The 27,142-nt window shown below is 34.1% G+C and overlaps 1 protein-coding gene across 1 annotated transcript in view; it reads left to right on the top strand.

Annotated features, from left to right (window-relative positions):
- CNTNAP2 (contactin associated protein 2) overlaps positions 1–27,142 on the top strand; it is a 1,621,124-nt gene that overhangs the window by 476,968 nt on the left and 1,117,014 nt on the right. The window contains exon 8 of the mRNA XM_064372470.1: positions 21,947–22,096. Within this exon, the coding sequence (XP_064228540.1) occupies positions 21,947–22,096 (150 nt within the window). The remainder of the gene's footprint in view (positions 1–21,946; positions 22,097–27,142) is intronic.

Raw genomic sequence — 27,142 nt, 5'->3', positions numbered from 1 at the left:
AAATGAGAATTAAAAATTCAGAATTTAATACTGAGTTTAGCCATTTTTTCCTCTGATTTTTCAATGTTGAATGGAGATAATTCAGGCTTTTAAGAATAAGATTGAATATACATTTATCTTAGAAATTTGCACATATACATTATAAGCATATTTGTTTGTGGGGATGCTGTAGACAAGGAATTACCATGATTTACTCATATTATAGTCTATATCTGCTAGATTAATCGTCCCAAGAAATCTCTTATTATGCCATTTCTTCAGTCTATAAACTTCTTACTAGATTAAGTTTAAACTTCTTTGGTTTTTACTTTTCATAAACTTTATTGATAGTGGCCACAACAATGTTTTCATTTCTTTTCTTTCAAGTAAACATAATTTAAAAGATGATAGTAAATGAATTCAAACTTCTTAATTTGAAATTCAAAGTCCTTCATCATCTAGTTTCAACTGGTATCTCTTGTCTTATCCCTCATTCCATACTATGAACTGCAGGCAAAGTGCTCTTGCTGAATTACACATAATCCACCTGTTTATTCAACAAACATATATTGAGCATGAACAACTCTGGAAGTTCACAGGTACAAATATGCAGCTAATGGATATTCAGTTATATATTCTAGGAGCTCAGGAATGAGTGGAAGTCATGTAAAAAAAAAAATGATCTTCACTTTCATGCCTTATTTCTTCAAAATCTCTTCATTTCAGGTAGCTTTTCCATCAGTTACCACAAAGGGAAACTTTTCCATGAAATGTTCTCTATATCCTCAAAAAAGAAAGTAAGCCATCCATTCCATAGTTCATCATGATTTCTTTTAGTAGTAGGCAATGTTCACCTACTTTTATAGTTACTTCTCTGCATATGCCCTCCATCAATCAATAAGTACCTCAGAGGTTGAGGATAATTTTTCGAATATCACTCAAGTATAGTTGGGGACAAAATTATTCTTTCTTTCTTAATTTACTTCTTTAAATATGTAAAAGAAAAAAATCTATATTTTATCTATCACAGTGGATGTAAAATCAAAGCATTTAATGATTAAAATGAAAAACAACATACTTTTAAAACATTCACAGTATGTTTTGTGAAATTTTATACTGAAAAAAGTTATTTTTACAAGGAAAATAATACATAATTATTGGAAATAAAAGCATAATTGTCTTCATTATATAGCTATGAAATTTTGTATCTATCATTAATCTCTTATAATTTAAAATTATTTCAGTCTTTTTGTATATTAAGTAATAAAACTTGTATAATGGTTTTTAGAACTAATTCTAAAAATTAGAAATAACATAATTTTCCATCCGTGATAGAATTTTATAATTGTACTCTTAACGAAATGGAGTTTACTTTTTTAAATATAAAATGGAATAAATACAAATTAGTTTCTATCCTGAATATAGAGCATTGTACATAGCTTGCTAGGCATATCCAGAAATACATACTTGAAATAATTATAGTGAAGATGATTAAATAACTAAGCATAATCATTTTGAACCTTATCTTTATAATATTATGCAAAATATGTTAGTAATACTTACCTACTTTTCGACATGTTATTATAATCTACATCAATTTACTAGTAATAGATATACTTGAATTTCAGATAATGCCCTAAACATTTCTGCATATAATGATTATTTTTTATAAATTTATTTCTTTCAGTTAATAATCATCTCTTAAGATAAAGCAAAATACCATGCTTTAATTTCCTAAGCAGGCTAATGATGAGATGATTATTCATTTTTAAAGCTTTGACTCAAACAGAGATGATAAATCTTGCCGAGAAAGATTCTTTAATTCATTACTTCTCGTAGTAAATGCTCAGTAAATATTTGATGAACTTAGGCAATGGGTCCCCACAGTTTTGTCATCAGTACTTTTCATGTTTATTCCAATAGGACTTAATAATCATATAAAATACTTTTTCATCTAGCATCTAATTTACATAAAACAGAAACTTTGTCTGCTTCAATATCATCTCATTGTCTTGACGTAGTAAGAGCTAAATTACAATATTGATTATTGTTAAGTGCCTAGTTAAAGAAGAAAGAAAATCATCCTAGTTAGGTTCCTCGTGTTACTTCATACACCCATTCCTAGATGATCCACCAGCACACCGTGTACCAGGAGTTATGAGAATTCTCATGAGCTCTCAGTGGCTCCCTTTTGCATAAAATTAACATTGTCTTGAACCAATGTAAATGCTAAATACTTTAAGAATGAAATAACTTATGACTCCTGTCTTGAGGTAACTCTATCTATCAGAGTAGGAAATGGTAAGTTTACAAGCTGCTAAATAGGGATTTATCATCATGCTTACAAGGTGGTAGACAGATCTATCAGCTATGTGGACACAGCCTAAGTAAACGCCTGAAATTTGTTCTTAAATGCTGTCTGCATAGCACAATGAAAAATTCAAGTCTACATGTAAAGTGATCTTATAGTGACTTAAAGTGGACTCTTTCCCCCCTTTTGTATAATATAAATGTTTGATTGTTTTCCAAATGTATACAGCTAATTGTAAACTCTTTCTTGTGTAACCATAAGTTTTGTTTGAGCCAAGACATTACAAAAGTGGGAAAGCCGCTGTTTAAACAAAGAAGAAAATCAACAGTGGAAAGAGCTGTCCAGCGACCAATTTCTGTTTGCTTGAGTTCCCTTTGAGAACTGGTTGGGAATAAATAAGTTAAACAACTGAGTTTTATACAGGAAAACAATAACAAAAGGCTTTTTCTGTCTTTGCACAGTTCAGAGACAAAAACAGGGGTCATACTTCCTCCAGCAAGTCTGCTACGTATTCAGGCATCTCTTACAGCGACCAGAAAAATCTCTCGTAGAAGTCGTGCTCAATAAAATGCAAACTCGTTTACGAAAATGCCAACATTTTCATTTTGTTTTGATGGCTTTCTCAGAGAATAACGATGTTCTGCTTAGGAGTTTTTTTTAATTTTTTTATTTGTAGTGCCCTTTGGGAAAGGACATTTTCTCCTGTAAAAGCCACACAAAGTTTAACTCAAGCAGTCTCATTGTTCTTTCTCCCACAAAGCTAGCAAAGAAGACTAATGTTTTACTTAATGAAGCTATTCATTGCTAAAATAAAAATAAGAATCAGTAACAATAACTGTTATATTCACATTAACCTTATTTTTATGCTTTAACATAGAAATTGTTCTGATGTACTATATTTCTACCATAATTTTCTTTCAAAAAATAAAGTGAGTGGGAAGTATAAATCCCGTGATATGAAAAGTAAGATATCCTTTTCATTGTTATTGAATAAATTTGAGTTAATAACCTGTGCTAAACCCAGCTAGCAAAGCCTCAAATGTTAGAAAATGCAGAGTTGTAATACTGATGAGCAGTTCTGAAAAGTGAAAAAAAAAATTATTTGACTTGAATTTCACAAATCTAGGTCTTATTTCCAGATTTTCAACTTACTAGCTTATATGGGCAAGTCTCTTAAATTTTTTCAACTTAGTAGTTTATATGGGGAAGTCTCTTAAATTTTTTGAGTCTAGATTTAATTATCTTTTCATTTTCAAAATGGGAAGAAACTCTGGCTGTTACACAGAATGACCACTTATTAAATTTTTAATGTTCACATATAACTTTAAAGAAAGTTCACATATAACTTCAACTTTCCTTAAATTACATTATAAATGATGATGAGGACCAATATAATAAAGCTCTGGTGCAAGGTTTTTATAACAAGTCATCAGCATTCATTCAGTATAGGAAGGCTGCAACATTACTCACAGATAGGTAAATTCAGCAGATATACAAAATTGATTAGCCAAAAGCTTATTTTAAATAATATTCTTTTTAAAAGACAGTAGATACATTAAGAATTGATGCTCTGTGAGGTCAGTAACTTTACTTTTGATGTAGTCATATTGTCTAGGGTATTGTCTGACACACAGTATTGAATAACTGAATGAAAGAATTCACTGAATATACTCTCCTTCACTGTATCCACAGGATGATTGAGTTCATAACTACATTCCTCATGAATATTTTCTTTATGAATATATTTATTAAAAGACTAAACCTGTGACCCTTAGCTTTTGATAAATTGAACAATCCTTAAAATACTACTAATATATTCACATTTATTGAATATATTTAAGAGAAATATATTCATGAATATATTCATAAGATGAAAACATTCATATTCATAGAATGTATTCAAGAATATATTCTTTAACACAGTTACCTAATAAATTGGTCAAATTGATGAATTTGGTGAGTTAGTCATCAATTGATTCTTTAGATAATTATTTTTGGTCAATCCACTCTTAGAGAATTGGTTTTCAGTGAATTGATCTAGAGTTTCTTGACTCTGACCTCTGTGATCATCAGCAAGTAGCTACTAGCTACTGGAGTTTACCACCCTCTAAACCTGTGAGCTCAAATCACCTTCTGTGAAATTGCTGTTGGAGGATAGACAGGACCTCCATCTTCCAAAAGGAGAGAGGTTAGAAGCCAACATTTCTTCAGACCAAGAGCAGCTTAATTCGCTCATCCAGCTTACTGTTTCAAGTTCTTCTCCCTAAAACTGTGCCTTCTTAGTCCTCCTTGTTCTTCAGAGACTATGGCTTTATCTTGGGGAGATTTGAGAATGGGCATGAAACCCTAGTACAACTTCTTAAAGGCTGAGCTAGACACAAAGGAGACACTCTACTTTTAGCTGTTAGTCTAAATGTGTAATCCATATAAATCAGGTGTGACCAGCCACATGATGAAAATCTTTTCTCAAATAATGTGTATTTATTTTTTCAAACTTGATTTATATCCCTAGCTACTAAAGAACTTAGCTTCTCCTGTAAAGTCATTGTCATTTTGATCCATGGTTTGGATGATATCATTATGTCTCAACTATTTGAGAGCAAAGATTGAGAACCTTCAAGCTAATTAAGCCATGACAGTGGTGAGATTTCAAGATTTAGGGTATTTGAACCACTTGGTTATAACTTTTAGTCTGTGACCTAGAGGGATGGTGAGTTTAAGAAGAATGAAGATGAGAAAAGCCTGAGAGAGAAAATTTTAATACAGGGAAGATGATGGACTCTATACATCTTCCCTGTATTTAAAACAAATGATGGTTAAAAGGGAAAGCAAAACAAATGACAGTTAATTTTATATTATGGATCTGTGTGTCATAAAAAAGCCTTAATCGTGGTTGATAACTTAGTCAAAAGCCTTTATTTTTATTTTTTAATTTATTATTATTATTATTTATATGTAGAGAAAGATGGGGGTCTCACTGTGTTGCTCAGGCTGGTCTTGAACTCCTGGTCTCAAGTGATTTTCCTGCCTTGGCCTCCCAAAATGCTAGGATTACAGACATGAGCCACTTCACCCAGCCACCTTTCAGTTTAGAAATGGAATTAAATGTAATTTGAAAGTGATATCACCATGAAAACCCTTGAAAGTGTCCTGAAGTCCCCTTCAAAAATTTTTTAAAGACTTTGTCTACTTTGCCACAGTCCACCAATAATTTCTTCTTATACATTACAGTTCACATCACATTAATGCCATTGATAGCTATCAGTTTTGCTAAATTATTTAATATCCTACAACTATGTGCATACTTCATGAGTTTTTTGATACATCTATATACCCCTATGTAATGATTTTTTAAATATAATAATGAGTCCAATATTTTCCACATTTTAATGTATTTTTTATGTTGTACATTAAATACACTCTTGCCTTTATTTTATTTTATTGAAATACAATATGCATATGGAAAAAGTCCATATTATGATTGCAGAGTTGAAATAATTTTTTTAAACTGGACATACGTATGTAACTAGTATCTATATTAAGAAATACATTGTTACCCACACTCCAGGTTGCTTTTAATGTCAGTAATTCATTTTAACTAGAGAGTTGTTCATCTAGCAACCAACTTTAAGCAATGCTCAGCAAGTAACTACCAAAAACAATAAAATTGTGCTGTGTAATTTGAAAAAAGATTACCTGTGGATCTAGCTAATATTATCTTTAGATAAGACATGTTCTATAAATAAGAAAATGATAATTTCTCATTTATATCATAGAAGTTTAACACTATGTGCCATCTAACCTACGAGAAATTCTCTCACCCATTTGCCTTTGTGGAATATTGCTGCATAACGTCTTTATCCTAATGTAAGTATTCCAGAGAATTTCTGCAATAGAGAACAAATGTTTTTCCCAAAATTCTTACCTCCATCTTCAATTTCCCAGTACTTTCTGAGACTCCACAACTTCCGTTAAATCACAGAAGTAGCCAAGAACTCCCTTTCAGATTTTACCTGGTAAAAGATCTTAGTTCTTTCTATGGCCTGGTTTCATCTTCCATATTGGTATGTCATTTATTATTCCCAAGATTCTATGACGTTACCAAGAGTTCGCCTCTTTTCTTTACTGAGATACAAGATTCAGGTAACTATTCCTATATTTTCCACATGTAATTTTCTTTACTCAGGTGAAATCTCTTTCGTCTCTGTGGGTGTTCCGTGACCATTGTGTTTAATGTTTAGAGTCATTCAGAACAGCAAGTGAAAATGTACAGCCAAAAGTATGCAACTTCAACTGTATAAGTATTTATTTTAATGTGCCCTACGTAACATTGTTTTTTTCCAAATCTATATGTCATCATTGGTCTTTCTATTCCCCTCTATAGCACATGAATTTATTCCACTCTCTTTTTTAAGTACTTAGCATGAAAAGGAATCTTGTAATTCAGCTGGTATGAATTATTTCAGTGATAAAAATTTGGGGGACAGAGAGAGAAACTGACTTGTTCACATAATATTATAGTGCATACTGCCCAAATTCTAACCTAGCTCTATTTTACTATATGGCTCTCCTGTCTTATGTGGCATGTAGTGAATATAACACATGTGTGCATACACACACATAAATACACATGACTTATGTACATGATACCAACCCATGAAACCATATTAATAACAGGTCAATATTTTTAAAATTTGTATTATGATAAAAATATTAATTTTTAAAATATTTTTATTTTTAACCATTAATCAGATTCCAATCACATTTAGGTTATAATGCACAAAAAAGACTTCCTAACAATAATTTGTATCCTAAATAGATGTGTTACTTTGGTCAGATAAATATTGTTTTAATGTGCTCACCTGTGGCATTTTTCCACGTAAGTTTTGCCACTAAGAGTAAGAAAAACTACTGAAAGAGCAGCTGACACTCAAAAAGAGATTATTGTTGAATTGAAGATTGCTGAAGAGAGATAGTTAATAAATAATTTGAGATGTACCTTTCAAGGTTCAGTCCTCATTAATAGTTTAGTTGGAGGAAATGACATTGAGCTGAAATATACAGAAGCTGCTAGGAGTCACATAGAAGAATAAGTAGTAGAGAGGTTGGCAGAAAAACCTACCTGTAAAAGGTAAGGACTGAGTTTTTGCCTGTATCTGCAGCCTAAGTGCATCCTTTGAATAAAAGATGAAGATTATCTGGTGGCACATATAAAAACAGAATTTTATAAAAAAGGATTAATGTAAAATTATTTGAAATAAGAAACTCTAGTCTAATTATGCAATTGATAAAGCAATTTAAGATAGTTATTTCTATTCAAATCATAAAGGATTGTACATGGACATAATATTTTAAGGTGTGTTTTCCTTGTCAGGATTCTGATCATGGTGATTTACTGAACTTGGGAATTTCTGAGCCCCTGAGTGACTGGATAAACTCTCTATCTTAAAAACAATTATCTCACTGGAGTTATCCAGTAAACACAGGTATAAAAAGGCTCTTTTTTAATGAAAGCCACTAAAATTCAAGTTCTTTATGATTATTGTGGAACCAAGATTTTGAAATATTTCAAAGAATAGAAACAACCATACATACTATTTTAAAGGAAGTAATTAAATTACATTCCTGAAAATTGCTTATTTTAAGCTTTTAATTTATTATAATCACTAAGAAATAATGAGAAAAATTGATTCAAGAATTAACCTTGTCTAAATTGTCATTATTGTCTTCATTTACGATATTCCTATTATTTCTTGTTAAAAATGCTTTTTGCAATGCCTCTGTAATATTAATATGACAGAATTTAAAAAATCATTGACCAATAGCATTACATAATTTTCTCTTTAATGCATATGAGGTCAGGAACTATGTGCCTTTGGGACACAGAGAAGAGGCAAGGGACTCTGTGATCATTCTAGTGTTCATTTCTCTAGCAGGATAGCAGCAGCCTTGGAGACGGCACCAACACAGTTTCAATGGCATATTGCAATTAGGATATGCAAAACAAGAAAATCTCTATATTCGAGATGACTTCTTGTCAGATTCCCAGTTGGATGACAAACTAATCTCAGCTATACTCTGCCTTCCCCCATTTATTTTTATTTCTTCTTCCCAAGCCACGTGACTCTAATATCTAAAATATAGAGAAGTTTTCTAGAAATTATAAAAATGTGCATAAAGCTATTTAAATATTATTAGACCACACAGTTGGGCAAATTTCATAAATTCAGGAATCATCAGATTTATTTTTATATTGTCTACAATGTGTCACATCGATATATCCTCAGAAAAAGTCAGAGGAATTGATTTGAATGTCCTTGCCATTTACATAGTGTCAATTCTCTATAAACCAAGACTAACTTTGTGCCTTTACAGAAAACTATATATATATGACAAAAATAAAGGTCTAAAAATAACTTAGTCAATTTATATTTAAGAAATAGTAATAATAATGATGAAAACTTATTTTCCTAAAGTAATACAAACACAATTTTACCACTACAAATCTCTGCTTAGAAAAGAACAGCGACTATAAACAAATACTAATTAATATTTAACTTAACAAAATTAACTTACAGATTTATTTTAAAAGCAAATTATGGAACACAAACTATAACCTATAAACTTCTAAATAGAAAAAAATGGAATGTAAGAAGAATAATCAGGAAAGCATAAATGAAATGATAGTATATGCATTGCCCAATAAAGTCAAATGGTGCAATTAAAGAATGATGAGTTATATAAACCAGGGTTCTGAACCTGAGAGAAGACCTAAACCACTGAAATTGCATACAAATTTGGGGTCTATATGAATGAGTTTTTCTTGGGTCAGGATTCATATTTTTCATTAGATTCTCAATATACATCACTATTCAAAGTTCTTCACCTGGAGAGCTGAACTACTCAAGGTCATATCTTCTCTTTCCATTTCTCACCTACCATATTCTCCTCTTTCCACTCCAGTCATCATTCTGTTTCATATTCTCAAATCTAATGTCCATTTCTTCTCTTTGTTTTACTTGATATCTCAGATATAAGATTTGCCTAGTCCCTACTTCTTGAAATAATCTCCTCCTTCACATCACGTTATCTTACTCTTTTACTGGCCACTCTCTCTCAGTAATCTTTCTTAGGTTAAAGAAAAAAATTATTCAGTGACACTTGTTAAGGTACAGTAAGAAATATTTTTTTCAGTACCATCTCAATGGGTATGGGGACCACAGCAATGGGATTTTGCAGTGCCGGAGAGAGACTGGGCTCAACTTCAAATATAGCCCAGGCAAGTGGGGATTTATAGCCAAAGAACAGAGTGGGGTCAGTGGATGGAACATGATTAAGAAGACACAGCAGGAGCAAAGGAGATTCTGGTTAAACCGTCCTAACAGGATTCTCGCTGAAGGTAAGCTGGGGTGATCAGATATCCCCCAGAGATTGCAAGGGTTGAGAAACCTGATGTCAGGGTAATTAGATATGGAAAATAGGGAGTAGCAATAGAGGGGTGTCTTGCTGAACTGACTTAGCAGAGTTCTTTGCTAAACTGAATTTCATAAGGAGTTTCACACATGGGCCTAGAAGAAATTTCCGGAACGTAACTAAAATTTAGTCAAGCAGAGAATCTTTGCTACCTAGCCTCTCATCCATTTTTTCAACTTCTAAAATTTAGAGTACGCCAAAGCCCAGCCTAAACTCTCTTCTCTTTTCTGTGTCAATTCTCTCCCCAGGTAACCTCATCTTTCCCTATGACTTATGCTCATGACATAAGATTTATATCTCCACACTGCATTTATTGATTGAGCTCCAGACCCACATATATAACTGCCTGCCTGATAACTCTACATAGCTGTCAGATAGGCCCAACCCTGACTCCTCCCTCAGCCTCTCATTACAGTTAAATGGCATCAATTTCCACTCAGTTGCTTAAGTCACATATGTCTTTCTCAAACTTTTGGCAGCCAGTCAATAATCCATGAGCTGTGCCTCCAAAACATGACAAATCTGGCCACGTTTCTCCAGTGCTAACCTCTGTCCAAACTTCCATCATCTCTTGTCCTAAAGCTGTAAGAACCTCCTATTAGATGTCCCTGACTTTACTCTTGCCTTGTACTTAGCAGGCCTTTGCCTATGTTTTTTCTCTCATTTCCTCAGTCCCTACCCCTTACCTTCTGTACTCTGGCCACTTGGGTCTGGCAGCAATACACCAAGCATATTTTCTCTCTGGGCCTTTGCATCAGATCGTCATGAGGCTAGCCTCTTACTGTCCTTCAGGCTTCAGATTTACTATCAGCTTCTCAGAGCATTACCCTTTTGTCGATCATTCTTACCTCTCTATCACAATCTCTGTTTTAGTTATTTTATAGCAGTTGTTGTCTGAAACTGTACCTGTGAACCTATTATCTGTCTTTGCACACAAGAATATAAGCTCCATGAGGGCAGGAGCCTTGTGTGTCTTCTTTACTCTTATACCCCTGGTACCTCAAACCATGCCAGTCATATGGTAAGAGATCAATTAATGAGGGAATAAATGAGTGAAAGAATGAGCATGACTCTTTGAAGGAGAACTGTAAAAGAGCTTAAGCTGGTGGGGGAAAATTTACATGTTATTCTCTTTAGATGCTGTCAAATCACCCCAGTCACAAGAGATCAGAGAAAGCAGTAGATGATGATCATCACATCCTTCTCCCTGTTGTACTTTATTGTTTAACCTTCCTTCTGTTACCAAAGTAATGTGAGTAGCTTGCAGTTACTCATGGCCAAAGCCAGAGGAAATACAGCAACTATTAAGCGTGATATCTCTTCATGATATGAATCTTTTCTCTGCTATACTTCTTTGGGTTTTCCAAGTTTTCTCCAGGGAATGTTGCTTTATGGATGAAGAATTTACTCTTCAAAAGTATTTAAAACCTGAAACCCATCTGAAGTGCCACTCCTCTATGTCTTCTTTGTCTTGTGACCTCACACACTACACACACAATGTAATGTGTTTCTTTTCTAAAACCTCCAAAGTGCCTTCTCTTTATAGATACGTGTACTTGTCTTTATACGTACATGACAAAATAATGATAAAAGCTGTTACTGTCTCTCAGTAGTATAACCTCACATACATTATGACTCATGAATCATGTTTTCCTCTGTAAGGAAACCAAGTTACACAGAAATTTAATAATTTGCCTAAAATAGCTAGAGTTTTCTTGACCAGAAACCAGTTATGACTTACTGTATCTCTAGTGCTAACATAGTACTTAGGAAATAGTAGGTATTCAGTACATATTTATAAATAAACAGAGGATTGAGATTGGCATTTGAAATCCTGGTATGAATGACACCCTATTAACTGCTTTATCACACCCCATCTTAAATCGTACCTACATGTATTCATTAATCAATAGACAGATTAATTAGAACTCTTCCTTGAAGTTAACAATAACTCCCTATTCATGACAACTTGTATTGTGTTTTATATTCAACAGAGAAACAAATACTGAAATAAAAAGCAGGAAAGACAGTTGTGGGGAGTGAGAAATAAAGAGGAAAGAAAGAAAATAAGAGAGGAAAGAAGGAAGAAAGGAGTCTGCCAAAATGATACATGAATTAGATTTCTGGATTAAGTTAAATGAAAATGACTCCTTGCATAAACATATCCCTACTAAAGGTATCTTCTCTGTAAGATTATGTCAAGCAACAGATTAATTGTGAGCAGAATAATAAGGTTTCAAATAAGAGTTTTTGAAGTATAGTGATGTTTGTCTTTTGGCTGGGAGTCAGTAACGGTTGAAACAGCTACTAAAGATTTTTTCATGAACATTTAGTCTTGGAGTAGTTTTTAAATTTTTAATATGCTAAAATATTGATCTCTGTAAGTTCAACATAGTACGAGTTGAATTGGTTTCTCTTGTTTAAAAGCAAATAATATCATATATTTTGCGTTTCCCATTATTTGATAATGCAGAAAACAAAGCATAAAGAAGACAGTGAATAAAACTTAGTTGAATTTTAAAATGAATATCACCAGTATTATTATTTCATTTAAAAATATTTACTGATTATTGAGGTAAAAATTGCATACAGTTGTCATTATTCTCAGTAGTCAATATATAGTTATGTTCTATATAGTCACTGTGAAACTGAATTAGCAACTATTGAACCATTTTTTCCTATGGGTAATACAGGGTTAGGTTCCTGCCAGCCTCTGATCACAATATTTACACCAACCAATCAACAAATAACCTTTTTATGTGCGTGTTTCTGTTGAAGCTGTATTTAATATTTATCATTGATTAAAACTGAACTCATGTTCGACAGCATTGTAACTTATGCCTGAATCAAATTTAACAGACGTATCTTCTCTATGTAAGGCACATAACAGCTTTAATTTAGAAACACTATAGAACACTTCCGCATATTGTGAAGGGACCACTTTTAACAGCAAAGCCAACAAAAGCACAAACATATAAAAAACATGGCACTGCACATACAGTGAAAAGAAGACTTGTTTGCAGGTTGAGACCTTAAACAAGAGGCAAAGCGTTGCCTCAGTTGGAAACTTGTGCATTGGGTCTGCTCTATACATTCATGAGTCTTCAAATGACCATGGGTATTGATTTTGGGTTTACAATGATATTTTAGAAGGAGACAAAATCACAGATTTTGAATCTGCAAATAATAACTGGCTGTTCATGAAATGCACAGATCTTAGAAGTACAATTCAATAGATTTAGATAAGTATATGCACTTATACAATGAACACTCCAGTCAGCATATAGAACAGTTTTCCTGCCTCAGAAAGTGCCTTGCGCCAACCAAAATCCATTCCCGCTTGCACCCACCTTTATAGACAGCTGCTGTTCTGGTTTCTATCAGCTTGACTTTTTTAAATCATTTTTTTTTTCTAATTTTATTTTACTTTAATTTCTGGAATGCATGTGCAGACTGTACAGGTGTGTTGTGTGGCCATGCATGTGCCATGGTGGTTTCCTGTGCCTATCAACCCATTAGCTAGGTTTTAAGCCACACATGCATTCAGTATTTGTCCTAATGCTTTTCTTCCTCTTCCTCCCTGCCCCCCTCCCACAGGCCCTGGTGTGTGATGTTACCCTCCCTGTATCTGTTTTATGAAACTAGTTCTGCCTGCTTTCAAATTTGATGTAAAAGGATTCATACAATATGTTATTTTTATGTCCAGGGTTTTCTTACAAAACACAACAGTTTAAAAATTCATTCATGCTGTTGCTTGTATCACTAGTTAATTCTTTTTTCTTTTTAATTATTTAGCAATATTTCCTTGTTTGAATATATACTGTATGTATGTGGTTATTTCCAATTTGAAACTGTTATGAATATGGCTGTCAAGCATTCCTGTATGAGTATTTTTGCAACATACATTCTGATATTGGCAGATATATACTTAAGAGGGGGATTGTTGAGTCATAGAATTAATATGTGTTTAACTTTATTGAAAATTGGTCAGAGTTTTCCAAAAAGATTGTATAATTTTATACTCCAACCAGTAATGCATGAGGGTTCAAATTGCTCTAGATCCTAGTTAGTTCTTTTAATTTTTGGCCACTGAAATGCGTATAAAATTATATATTATGGTTTTGGTTTTCCTGATGACTAATAATATAAAGCATTTTTTTAATGTGCTTACGAGTGATTAATACATCTTTATTTGGGATGTGACTTTTGGCCATTTATTTCCAGTAATTGTTAATTTATAGGAGCTTTTAGTATATTTTAGTATATTCTATTTTAAGATATATGCATTGAAAATATTTTTTCCTAGTTTCTTTCTTGTCTTGGATTTTATTAACTGTGTCTATTGATGAAAAAATGTTTTTAATTTTTATGAATCTCAAATTATTAAGTGATTTTGATGTCCTCTGGGAAACCTGTTAGCCCCAAGGTCCTGAAAATACTCTGTTTTCCTAGTTCTAAAATCCATTCAGAACTAATTTTTTGTTTGATTGTATAAAGTAGAAGTCAAAAATACATTTTCTCTATATTTATGCAGTTTTTCTGGCATCATTTTTTGAAAAAGACACTTTTCATTTTCCGTTAAATTGCTTTGGTGCCTTTGTTAAAAAACAATTGACAACCTACAAGTGAGTCTATTTATGATCTTTCTCTGATAATATCATTTTAGAAAAATCTTGAAATCAAATAAGTTCTCTAAGTTGGTTTTTCTTTTTTTGTTTATTTTAAATATTTAAGGGTCCTTTTTTTTTTTTGGAATTTTCTTACACATTTAACCCTCTCATGTATTTCTACAAAAACTATATTTTGGGCATTTCAGTTAGAATTACATGGTATATACCTCCATTTATGTAGTGCTTTAATTTTTCTCATTAATGATTTGGGGGAATTGGGGTGAAACTTTAAAAGCTCCTTAAATGACTCTAATGTACCGACAAAATAAGGACCACTACCTAGGTCCTTTTGTCTCAGAAGATTCTGGGTGCCTGTAAGAAAAGAATTCATCTCATCCCTAAGAATCTACATATTAAATAAATGAAGTGGTAATTTCTAACAACACATCCAAAAAATGTCATGCCATATGCTCTCCCCAACGTATTTGTTTTACTTTAAGATTCTATTCAAATGATTTTTCCAAAACAAGCACACATTCCAAATTGACCATCTTTACAACTTGACAGTGAAGCATGTGGCAGTTTCTTTATCTTGAAAAACAAAAGTACCTTGTACCTGCCTAAGCACCTTTTTACCTGTTTTATCTGACAACAATTGATCATATTTATAATGTGATTTAGATTGGCATGTGAAAATGAAAAAGGTCAAAATGGATCAATTCTCATGATATGGGATTTATATAGATAATAGAAATAGTACATAGCATATGTATATGGAAATCTATATACCTTTTAAAATTTTTATTACATAAAAGGATAATTGATTGTTAATAAGATACATTAGTTACACATCATAGAACCCTGTAACTGCCTAAAGATGAATTCATATTCTAGGAAATTTTGCTCTCAAGATTGAATATTGATCACAAGACTGAAAACTCCAGTCACTGTAATTTTATTTGAAGCATTTTCTAACAGATGTAACATCTCGGTTTGCTACTATATTTTAAATGTGTTCTTTTTTTTTCAATATTCATTAAACCAGTCTTTTCTTCTTGTCTCTAATAAGAGCAACATCTGTTTCTTCTTGTTCAATCAAAGCAACCACCTCAAGAGTCTTACTTTAAAAATAATAACATTAGAAAGCACAGATAGAATATTCTTCATTAACATTTTACGTTTGCATACAAAACAGGTGTTCGCAACAATTATAAGTTACAGAGGTATCAGAGAAAGTATTATAAAACAATTATGGAAAACAAATAAAACCAGAAGCTGCTGGTACATGGTTTCAGAGATGTCGGTTTTAGGTTAAATCCCCTTTATAAAAATATCAGTTTCCTTTTACAATGTACAGTTGAAACATTTTTATCATTATGAATTATTGAATAATAGGAGATATCTATTATAAAGCAACTTCATGTTTTTACATTTAATGTTTAAAGTATGAAATTAAATTTGTTTCAATATAAATATATTTAAAACAAAAATATTTTGGAAAATATGTACTCCAGTTCATATCAGTCTCCTCAAAGTTAGTAACCATGAGAAGCCCTCACTTAGTGTTATATTTAATTTTTAGAAACATTTCATAGATACCCAGAACCACATGTATTAAATAATTGAAGAAAAAACACATTTTGGAAAGAATAAAGTTTATGGGTAACTATTAAGAAAGCGGGTGGATTGCCTAAGGTTAGGTGTTCAAGACCAGCCTGGCAAACATGGTGAAACCTTGTCTCTACTAAAAATACAAAAATTAGCCGGGCATGGTGGTATGTGCCTGTAATCCCAGCTACTCCTGAATGTACTGTGACCCCAAATATAAGGCAATTCTCCATCTTTTTCTGGATTATTGGATTATATTTTTACTAACTTGCACATAAACTGTTAAGACTTAAGTGAAGATGTCAGTAATATTTATGTGTTTTTAAGATTACATGCAGAAATAATTTAGAAAGTTCATTTTTCATTCTCACTTTTTAGAAATCATTTTGTTCTAATGTCTTCACAGGCAACTTTGACATCAGTGTCTTTGTCCTGACTTTGTGAATCATCCAACACGCTTCTGTGGAACAAATCATCCTCACCTTTGCCTCAGCTGTTTATATAGGAAATGTTTCTCATGTCACTGTATGTGTTTCTCCAAGCCTCAAGTTCCTGTTAACAGAAGGCTAAGACACATTTTTTAGTTGTCCCGTAGGTAAAATTTATGATCTCCACATTGTATGGACTTACTCCATTGCTTTCTTGTTTAGAAAGCCTACTTATCACTACATCAGTATTTGTAATTATGAGATAGTAAACTCCAAAGACAATTTTATTTTGAGATGCAGTTTCACTCTTGTTGCCCAGACTGGAGTGCAGTGTTAGGATCTTGTCTCGCTTCAATCTCTGCATCCTGGGTTCAAGCAATTTTCCTGCCTCAGCCTCCCAAGTAGCTGGGATTACAGGTGCCCACCACCATGCCTGGCTAATTTTTTGGTTTTTTTTTTTAGTAGAGACAGGGTTTCATCATGTTGGCCAGGCTGCTTTCAAACTCCTGACCTCAGGTGGTTCACCCACCTTAGCCTCCCAAGATGCTGGGATTACAGGTGTGAGCCACAGCACCCTACTGAAAGACAAATTATTAAATGTGTTTCAGGTTACTTTTCTATGAAATAAAATGAAAGTTTCTACGTATTTTTTGTCTTAATAATGTGGATATACTGTCTCCTATGTGCCAGGCACCATTCTAATGCCGTACAAATACAAATAGTACCTAGTGTACAGGTATTTAATTCACCTACTCAAAGCCTCACTTTATTTACAGACCTGATGCTATACGAGACACAGATATTCCCAGAAACTGAGCACGTCTCTAGATGTGGTAGCAAAAGGCAATGTGTGTGTGTGTGTGTGTGTGCGCGCGCATGTTTACGTAGTATGAGAAAACTCTGATCATGCATGCACAAGGACAATATAACATACTTTGTTGTGGTTGTTTCATTTGTTGTTTGTTTGTTTGTTCAAACTTTGGAATCAACTATGTCTGAGTTCCAATTCTAAGCTTTACCTATTACCAGCTATAGGATGCTTACAGATTAGTAGACTCTGTCCCTCCCTATATAAAGGAGATAATCATTTTTTCAAAAAATTATGTGAGGTATTATGAATCAAATGCAAGTAAAGTATCACCAAGGCTAGCACATAGAGCTTAGAACAATATATCTATAAATGCTGACATATAAAAATATCATGAAATTCTATTCTCTGGAGAGAGCCTTCAGACTTCTATTTTTCACAAGATATAGACAAAGAAAATGTGAAAGAAGCAGCACGTGTTTCTATGAGAAATTGAGTCCTCCTTGCCACATTTAAGAACAAACTTCATTACATTTGGGGACCCATTTTTATCATAGATTACTGAGGTATTACCTCTTGATAATTAAAATTAAAATTTCAAAATAATAATTGGAAATGAATAGAAATCACAGCTTAAGCTTTGATATTGCAGTGGCTCCTACTAGCAAGCCTCCTTTAATCTGGGTGCCAATTTCTCTGGTAATTAAGTTCCTTGAAGAAAATAAAATAACCTTTTAATTTTAATCTTATTAGAATAATAGACCTTTTGCCATGAAAGATTAGGAGGATGTTCCATTTATAAATTAATGTTGTGATGAAGAATTTTCACAGGAGTTTTCTGAAAGGCTTTCTTGTTCTGCCATTTCGAATAACTGAGGATATTTTAAAAGGGACTTTCCCTGGATATGTGATTATTTAGGAATGGATTTGGGGACTGGACAAATATCACATTGATGTCTTTGAGATCCATGTCCCAAAACTCTATTTCGTAGCAGGGTTTGTCAAATTATAAAGGCAAAAATCAAAATCAAAACCATGCAGTCTTATAGTTAATCAACAATAAACCGTATTTTGTACTTTAAATTGAAATGCTATGGTGAAGATATGATCTTCCATGTATCACTTCTGTTGGTCCAAAGGGACCAACTTGAGATGGAACTATTTCAGTAAACACTGCTGCTTGGCTGACAGCTAACTTCAAGAAGAAGCCTTTGCATGCACATAGTAATTTTATAGTATAAGAGATTTTATTTGTGGTATTCTTCAGAATATTCAAAAGATAAGAAATAAAACAATTATTGTTTCCCCAATTTTTATATGGCGAGGAAAAATAAAACTCTGGGATTAAATGATTTACTAAAGATATTCTTGTCTGAAACAGAACTTGGACTTAAATCATGCCTTTTTCTTTTTACAGTGAGGAGCTATCTTTCAAAATTACCTATAAGTACCAAAAAGTAGACCCTAATAAAAGAATTTGGGTGCATATGATTTATTTGACATTGGTCCAATAAATGCCATAGGGGAGAGGGGAAGTGAGACAAGCTGGGATGGAAAGCCGCAGAAAGGTTATTTAATAAGGAAACTGCTACTATGGGCAACTGAGTTCAAGCCCACTGGAGTCTCTCTGAGAAACTGTAGTAACTACAGCCCCTTCCACACATAGTGTCTGGCCTACTCGTCTTTCTATATCATTGGAAGCCATTGCAATGTATGGGAGTTTTCTGCAGGTGACAACCAGGGCGGACTGAAGAGATATACTTCATTTAATAACTTGATAACAGAGCAAAGTCAATTACAAATGAGTTTGGGATGATGCAGATTTCCAGGAAGATCTACCGACATTAAATTAACTTTAACAAGACAATTTTATCTACTGAACTTAATCCTTGCCCTTAGAATTAGTCATATTGTACATTACCATTTATAACTGAGAAGCCATAGTCAGCAACTTCAGTGCTATTTTTATTGCTTTTTTATGTTTCATCATTTACTTGGCCATCTATGAAACCCAGAATGCCAGATTCCTGGTCATGATCACTCCCTCAGATTCATTCACTTATTCATTCACACCTGTTACGTGCCAGACACTGTTTTAACTGTGACATTTTTAGTAGAGAATAAAATAGATCAAAGAGAGCTTATAATCAAGTGATAGAAGACAATAAATAAGTCTTCTAGTAAATGAACATATAATAAATCTGTTAATGAGGGACACTATGAAGAAAAATAAAGCTGAGAAAAGAAGCAATGTTGGAAGAGAGGGGAAAATGATATAAGAATGGCTAGGAAAGACCTCTCTGTTAAGATGACATTTGCACAGAGACCTGATGTGAGGGAACAAAACCATGCAGATAATTCACACAAGACATTCCAGATGGTTCACATGACACCTGTTAATTCACCAAAATGACTTTAGCCAGTACTTCTTGTGAGTTCAAAAAAACAGAAAGCTGTTATACAGAATGGTGTGATCCCAATTATATGTTTAAAAAGATAATACTACTTTGTGGGGAAAGTAGACTTGGTGCAAAGGTGAAATCAGAGGAACCATTAGGGGCTATTGAAGTACTCTGTATTCATCTGTTGATGGACACTTAGGTTGCTTCCAAATCTTAGCCATGGTAAACGGTGCTGCAACAAACACAGGAGTGCAGACATCTCTTTAATACACTTATTTCCCTCCTTTTGGGTATATGCTCAGCAGTCAGATTGCTGGATCATGTGGTAGATCATGTGGCTGTTTGCCTTATTACATTATTTATGCTATGCGTGCTATTTATACATATGTTCACTTGTATTCTATAGTTTATAATTTGGAAGTCTCTTGCATTAATTACTTTAGAGCAGGGATTTTATATTGGTTTTGATTGAAAGAAAATGTGCTCAGTGGCTGGGCGTGGTGGCTCATGCCTGTAATCCCAGCACTTTGGGAGGCGGGGGAGGGTGGAACACTTGAGGTCAGGAGTTCAGGACCAGAATGACAAACATGATAAAACCATGTCTCTACTAAAAACACAAAATTAACTGGGCATAGTGCATGCCTGTAATCCCAGCTACTTGGAAGACTGAGGCAGGAGAATCACTTGAACCCAGGAGGTGGAGGTTGCAGTGAACCAAGATCACACCATTGCACTCCAGCCTGGACAACAAGAGTGAAATTCCATCTCAAAAAAAAAAATGCTCATTACATATTACTAAATTAAATTTTGAAAATCCTATAAAAGCACCTGAGGGGTGATTATTAGTAATAATACTATGATATGAGTAACTACTACAGACATGTGAGTATCTTCTAAGCTCCAACAGGCCTAACGCTTTTCTTTAAAATAGTTGTTCTATTTCTTAGTATAAATCAACTAGTAATGTGTGATTTTCCTGTAAAGGACCACACGTAGTAAATAGTCTAGGCTTTATGAACTATTGAATTTCCGGTGCAGCTGGCTCTGCTGTAGAGCACATGGTATGTAAATAAATGTACTTAGCTTAACATGTATCTAGGCACTAACATTTAAATTGTATGTAACTTTCACATGTCACTAAACATTATTCTGCTTTTGATTTCAACCATTTAGAAAAGTAAAAACTATTCTTAGCTCACAGGTTATAGAAAAACAGGTGGCAGCAAGCCAGATTTCAGCCACAAACTGGTTTTTCAGACTCCTGGTATAAATTATCAGGAGCTTGGAGCCCTGATGTGTGCGTCATTGATTTGCTCTCATTCTGTTTTTGGATGCCTTTATTTGCCAGAGTTCTCTTTCTTTGCGAAACTGAAGCATGTTCTCACGTAACTTCTACCTGTGGATTCTACATTTTGCATCTGAAGAACAGCACAAAATACCCCCCACCCCCAAGCTTGTCCTAACACAGGCCTTCACAAAGTCACAGAAAGCCACCCTGGCCTTCTTGGTTTCCTCTGCTACTCAGTGTTAAACTCTCTCCAGATGCTTATGTTTCATGGCTGTTCTTTTTTTGCTTTTTAATTTTCTGATTGTTCTTCATAAAATGAAGACAAACTAAACAAAAGCTTTAAGCTACCGTCCACCTAATGAACAGTTGATTAGAATTTTGGTTTCCAAAGATTTTTCTGTCAGGCAACAATAAACTGTCATTGTCGAGGATATGCATTCTTGGTTTATTTTGCTGGGGTTTTTATATCATGTACTCCATTATAAAGATAACGTATTTGTAAATGATCAAATAATCCTATTATTATTTTCTGTGACCATTAGTGGTCAGTTAGTATGTGTAACTGCAAGTACACATTTATTATTTAGTCCTTAATTTCTATAAACTATACTCACCAAATGTGTTTATTGAGAAAAAACAAACTATGCAGAAAAATAAAGATTTTAAAAACAAATACATTAGATAAAAGCCATAAATTTATTTTCTTGTTTGAGAATGACATCTAGCAAAGCTAAACAGAAAATAAATTACTAAGTTAGAATAGTTCATAATCACCATCTAAATGATTTTTTTCAACCCAATGGTATTAATACTGCTTCCCTACTTGATTGGGTTATATTATGCCTTATTCAGTTAGATGGAATATAGAACCACTTAGAATATTAAAGAAACATGAGATATCAGTTTGAATTGTGAGCAGCACTGTGTTTTCCTAGAGAAAAATACTTTTATTTGTAAAATTCTGACTTTGTTGATATTGGAATTGTGTTCAACCAGGTAATTTTAAAAAAAGAAATGACTTTTATCTTGTACTTACCAGGTTCTGGGTTGAACGATGGGCAGTGGCACGAGGTTCGCTTCCTAGCCAAGGAAAATTTTGCTATTCTCACCATCGATGGAGATGAAGCATCAGCCGTTCGAACTAATAGTCCCCTTCAAGTTAAAACTGGCGAGAAGTACTTTTTTGGAGGTAAGAATGTCGTTGCTTTTTGGTTACTAATCCATTGCAAAAAAAATGAGGTTTCAAGAAGTTTAATTATGAAGAATTTGTATTTGACTTAATGAATTCAGTAGCTCTCAGGATAAAACAAACTCTGTAATTCCATTGAGCAAAAAAAAAAAAAAAAAAAATGAAAAATTTTGTTTCATTCTGATAAAGATATTAAGGTGATGTCACCGTATTCTTCTGACCTAAATTAAATCATTGAAGTATAACAAAGGGATTCTAAATTCATCCTTATAATCCTCAAAAGTCAGGTCCTTGGATTATTTACTGGTCACCCATGGCTATGTCATTAGTTATCCAAACCTTAGTGTCTTCAAACAAACATTTGTTATCCTGCAGTTTCTCTGGATCAGAAATTCAGGAGTAATTTAGCTTAGTGAGTCTCTCATGAGGTTGACCTCAAACTGTTGGCTGTGGCTGCATTATTTGAACCTTGATGAGCTACAGCATCTGCTTTCACCAAGTCTCACTTACCTGGCTGACAGTTGGTGCTGGCTGGGATGCCTCAGTTCTCCTCCACGTGGCCTCTGATTCCATAATACCTTTCTTCTTCAAGTAGACTTTCTCTCCTCAAGGTGACTGGGCAGAGAAAGAGAAAACAGAAGAAAGAGAGGAGGAGAGGGGAAGACCAGTTAGTAAGAAAGTTCTCAAGATAAAAACCATAAGTATTGTTTAAAAAATAATCCAATTTGGCAATGCTATCCCATCACTACTATTATTTACAACTTGTTAGAAGTGAGTCACTAAATCCCATCCACAGTTAAAGGAAGGTGACTTTACAAGGGCTTGACAACCAAGAGCCATTGATTCCTGGGGACCATTTTAAAGGCACCTACCACAGTCTACCTTATAAGAGAAGCCATGTTGTCACAAACATCTTGGTTCTTAAGCAATGAAAAGATTAGTAAAAGAGAAAAATATCTTATGATAAATTCTTTGTGTTGTAGCAAAGACCTGTCATATTTTCTAATTGAAAAAATGTGTCCTGCCAGAAAATTATTTTTTAATAACTAATGAATTATGAGGACACATTTCATTAAAATGCTAGGTGTATTGTTTATATCAATATAGCTTTCATTAGATTATTGTCTTTTCTGTCCTATGTCATGCAATGTGGGATGGAAAAAATCACGTTCTTAGAAAAGGTTTTCTTTATGCTTTAAAATCTATATGTTACATATGTTGCCTCTGAAAATGTTTCCATTTGCATTTACATATATAAATATATATTTATATATCATTGTGTGTCTCTGCGTGTACGTGTGTGTGTGTGAGTATGCGTGTATTCTAGTTCTTAGAGTAAGGTGACATGAGAGCAGCCACCCTGTTTTTATCTTGTATCCTGTTATATTCCTCAAGGTCCTAGAAAAAAAATGGAATGTTGTAGATGAACAATAAATATTTATGAAAGAATTAGTAAATTCTATAAAATAGGCAAGACATCATTTTATTATTAATTTTCTAGGGAGGAAACAGAAGTCCTAGGAGATTTATTGACTTGCCACTGAGTTTGCAGCTAGCACCTAGATTTAAGTTTTCTGAGTCCTATACCAGGGAATTTCTCTACATCTAATTAGGGACAACTTAGAGACAAAAGTCATGGACTAGGGCTCTGCTTCTTTAATCTTCCATAATATTTGCTGAAAGTTAAGACTTCATGATTTTAAAAAGACTCTCAATAAATATTTGAAGAATAGATGAAAGTCAGACAAGATGTCTTATGAGTGAATGAACTGGACATATTAATGTGAGAAAAACAACTCGATAGCCAAACTGGTTACCCTCCAAAAAATATGCAATATGATTGGCGATGGCCAACAGTTTTTACTGCTATGATAGTAAATGGGTCACAACTGTCAGTTGGAAAACTACTAATCATCTCTACTCATCCCTTGACTGGAATATTTTGGCCATAGATGAGCTCCCTGAATGCTTAAGGCCAATTTTTATTGATTTCAATCTAGAGGGTCAAGCAAATAGCTGTAACCACACATTCGTGGCATAAAGTTTATAGGATATGAGGTCTTTATTGTGTGCCATTTACTATTGCTTTACAGATTTTGGGTTTCAAACCCAGCAGTCAGGAGAATATTGACCTTCTCTTGGGTCTGTGGTCTGCCCTTAGGATATACTGTCAGCTAATGATCATGATGCTTGTTTTGTTATATTGTCATCGGCTGAATCCTCAGAGTGTGTAAGAATCATCAGAAGAACTGATTCCCATTCAGCCTCTCAGGCCCCACCTCTGGAACTTTTAAATTCAAGAGGATGAGAAACTGAGGAAGGCAAAACTTCAAGTGATTCTGATAAACACTATCTGAGAAACAGAATTATAGATCGACCTTAGCCAGTCTTCACCCACACCTTTTAGATTCTTTGTGAAAAACATCATCAGTCACTGGAAAGTTTGAGATGCGTCAGAAGTAGCTACTCTCCTATAGCTTTGCCTCTAGGGAACAAAGGAAAGGAAGTCACAGGACAAGTTATGATGCACAAAAACACATTTATTAAATGAATAGGTATTACCAAGAAAGCACAACCCTGTTAATATAAATAAACGTTCTTCTGCAAGCTCAGTGAGGTCCCAGCTCTCTGACTTCCTGCACGTTGAATAAAATGTTCTCCAGAAGCAGCATTGCTGAATAGTGGGATTCAACTACACCCAGAGCTAGTGCCAGGCAACAGAAAGCCTCCTGAGCAAACGGCTGGCGCGGGATCACTAAGTGATCCTGACTCCAGAACCATTTCTAAGAACTCAGGTTACAGGCCTCACCAGAATCTTTTACCATCTTTGCACAAGGCTGAGAGTGTCTCCAAAATACCCTTAGTGCCTTTAAGTTCACTATCGAGATTTCCTTTCTAACATGTAGTTAACATTTATGCTAGCTAACAGATCACTAATTTCACCAAAGAAAACCCGGTTTGGCATTTAGCTCATTAGAGGACTTGTTGATTCAGTGAATTAGGTTGATGTGAGGAATAAATAGCAAAAATCTAAGGGTGGCTCCCTCTGGGGTGGCTGCGCTATTTCTGCACTAAAACTCCTGATCACCTCTGACTTGTGGCTTTCTGAGCAGAAGAGGAGCTGCTTCTGGATTACAACTTTAACTAAAACACATATTCACACGACTCTATGCCATCTGTGCTGAAAATTTTAAAGTAGGATTCAAATGTTATAATAAATACATCTTAAGAAATAGCATAGTAGAAAGGAGAATTGACTGTTTCAAAACACAAGCTTTGGAATCCAGCATACCTGATTTTGGAATCTGGCTTTATCACTTAATTAATGAATTCTTTAATACTTTATCTTATTTTCTTTATCTATTAAATGGCCATAGAATCTGTTTTCTGACCACTGTGGCATAAACTGAAACCTGGGGTTGGCCCCTAGGGAAGGCTAAATGCCGACTGCCTTTCCCAGTGCATCTTGAATCTTTAACTCTGTAAGGTACGGAGCCTTCCAAGGAATATTGGAGACATCAGATCATTATTTATTTAATGGCTTCTCTTCAACTTCTGCACGACTCAAAGTATTTCTTCCCCCACATTCACTGAAGAAAAAAGAAGTATTTTTCATGCTCACTGAAAGATTCAAGTAAAGGCTTTCCTGACGTCCTGTACTCAGTTTTGTTTGCAAACCCTTAAACATGTTCACATTTTGTTTCTTTTGAAGTTAGGTCCCAGTTGGGTAGCTTTCTTTGCAGCCCTAGCTGGGCCATTTCACACCAGTGTGCAATTTTATCTCTCTCTGCTTGCTCCCTACTAATCCCAGCAAAGGTCTTCGTTCTCCTTTGTAACACCCGTGATCAGATGATGTTTAATCACCAAGAATTCTTTTGCCTTTGTTGTTGTTGTTGTTGTGTTTACTTGTTTTTTCTTGAGAATAAGCAGACAAAGAAACAGATTCGTCCTTAGGGATGTTTCTCCAGCAAAGCATGTTTTAGCTGCTTTAACAGGTTTTATCTTCCTCCAAGTAGAATTTCTCTAGATAACACTCCATTAATGTTAATAATCAAAAGAATGCTAAACACAATAATTAAATTTACATATTGACTATTTCCATGGTAATAAGCTTTCTGATACAGGCCGGAACCCTTGGTTATGAGAGAGCAGTAAGATTTTTAAATTTCTAACTTTTCTTTGTTTTGGGCATTTTTATCATCTCTTTTGTTTTCGTTAAAAGAGAAAGGAGCTGTGGGCTGAAGAGGAGAGATAAGAAGTTTCTAGAACCAGTCTTATTGGAAGGGAAGTTCTAAAGAACCCAGTGGGGAAGGGTCTTAGGAAGGTACCAAAGCAAGTGGTGAAGGCAAGTGAAAAAGAGGGCGGTGGGGCCAGCCTGAGTTTGATAGGATTCCTGATAATAAAGTTTAATAAGAGGGCACACCCCTTTCCAGCTCACCAGTATATAATTGTCTTGGTCAGTTTTGGCTACTATAACAGAATACTGTAGGCTGAGGGGTCTAAACAACAGAAATATATTTCTCATGCTTTTTGAGGTTGGGAAGTCCAAGATTAAGGTATCAAGGTGCAGACAGATTCGAAACCTGGTGAGGGCACCTAATGAGAAGCTACAGATAGCTATTTCCTTAGTGTACGTTCTCACCGGAGACAAACAGAAGCAGAGGGAGAAAGACAGAGAGCACACACTCTTAAGTCTCTTCTTATGCGCACACCAATTCCATCATGGGGCTCCATCCTCATGACCTAATTAACCCCCAAAGGCCCCACCTCCTAATACCATCCCATAGGGGCTTAGGGTTTGAAGTTTGAGGGACACAAACATATAGTCTTTAACAACGTCCTCTCAATCCTCATTGAAGTAGAGCATGGATTTTAAATATTAGATTGGTGCAAAAGTAATTGGTGTTTTTACCGATGAAAGTAATGGCAAAAACAAGCTAACTAGATAGGTATGTAATTATATATTTTTGTCAAGTAGTTATCTTTTAAAATAATTAGGGGAGGTGATTATCAGGCTCCTTAGCTATTTATTATAAGAAAATACCA

The sequence above is a fragment of the Aotus nancymaae genome, unplaced genomic scaffold, assembly GCF_030222135.1.
Source record: "Aotus nancymaae isolate 86718 unplaced genomic scaffold, 86718_ANA_hifiasm-v0.15.2.pri h1tg000002l, whole genome shotgun sequence".
Lineage (NCBI taxonomy): Eukaryota > Metazoa > Chordata > Mammalia > Primates > Aotidae > Aotus > Aotus nancymaae.
Note: the sequence above shows the minus strand (reverse complement) of the source record. Positions and strands in the feature narration are given on the sequence as shown.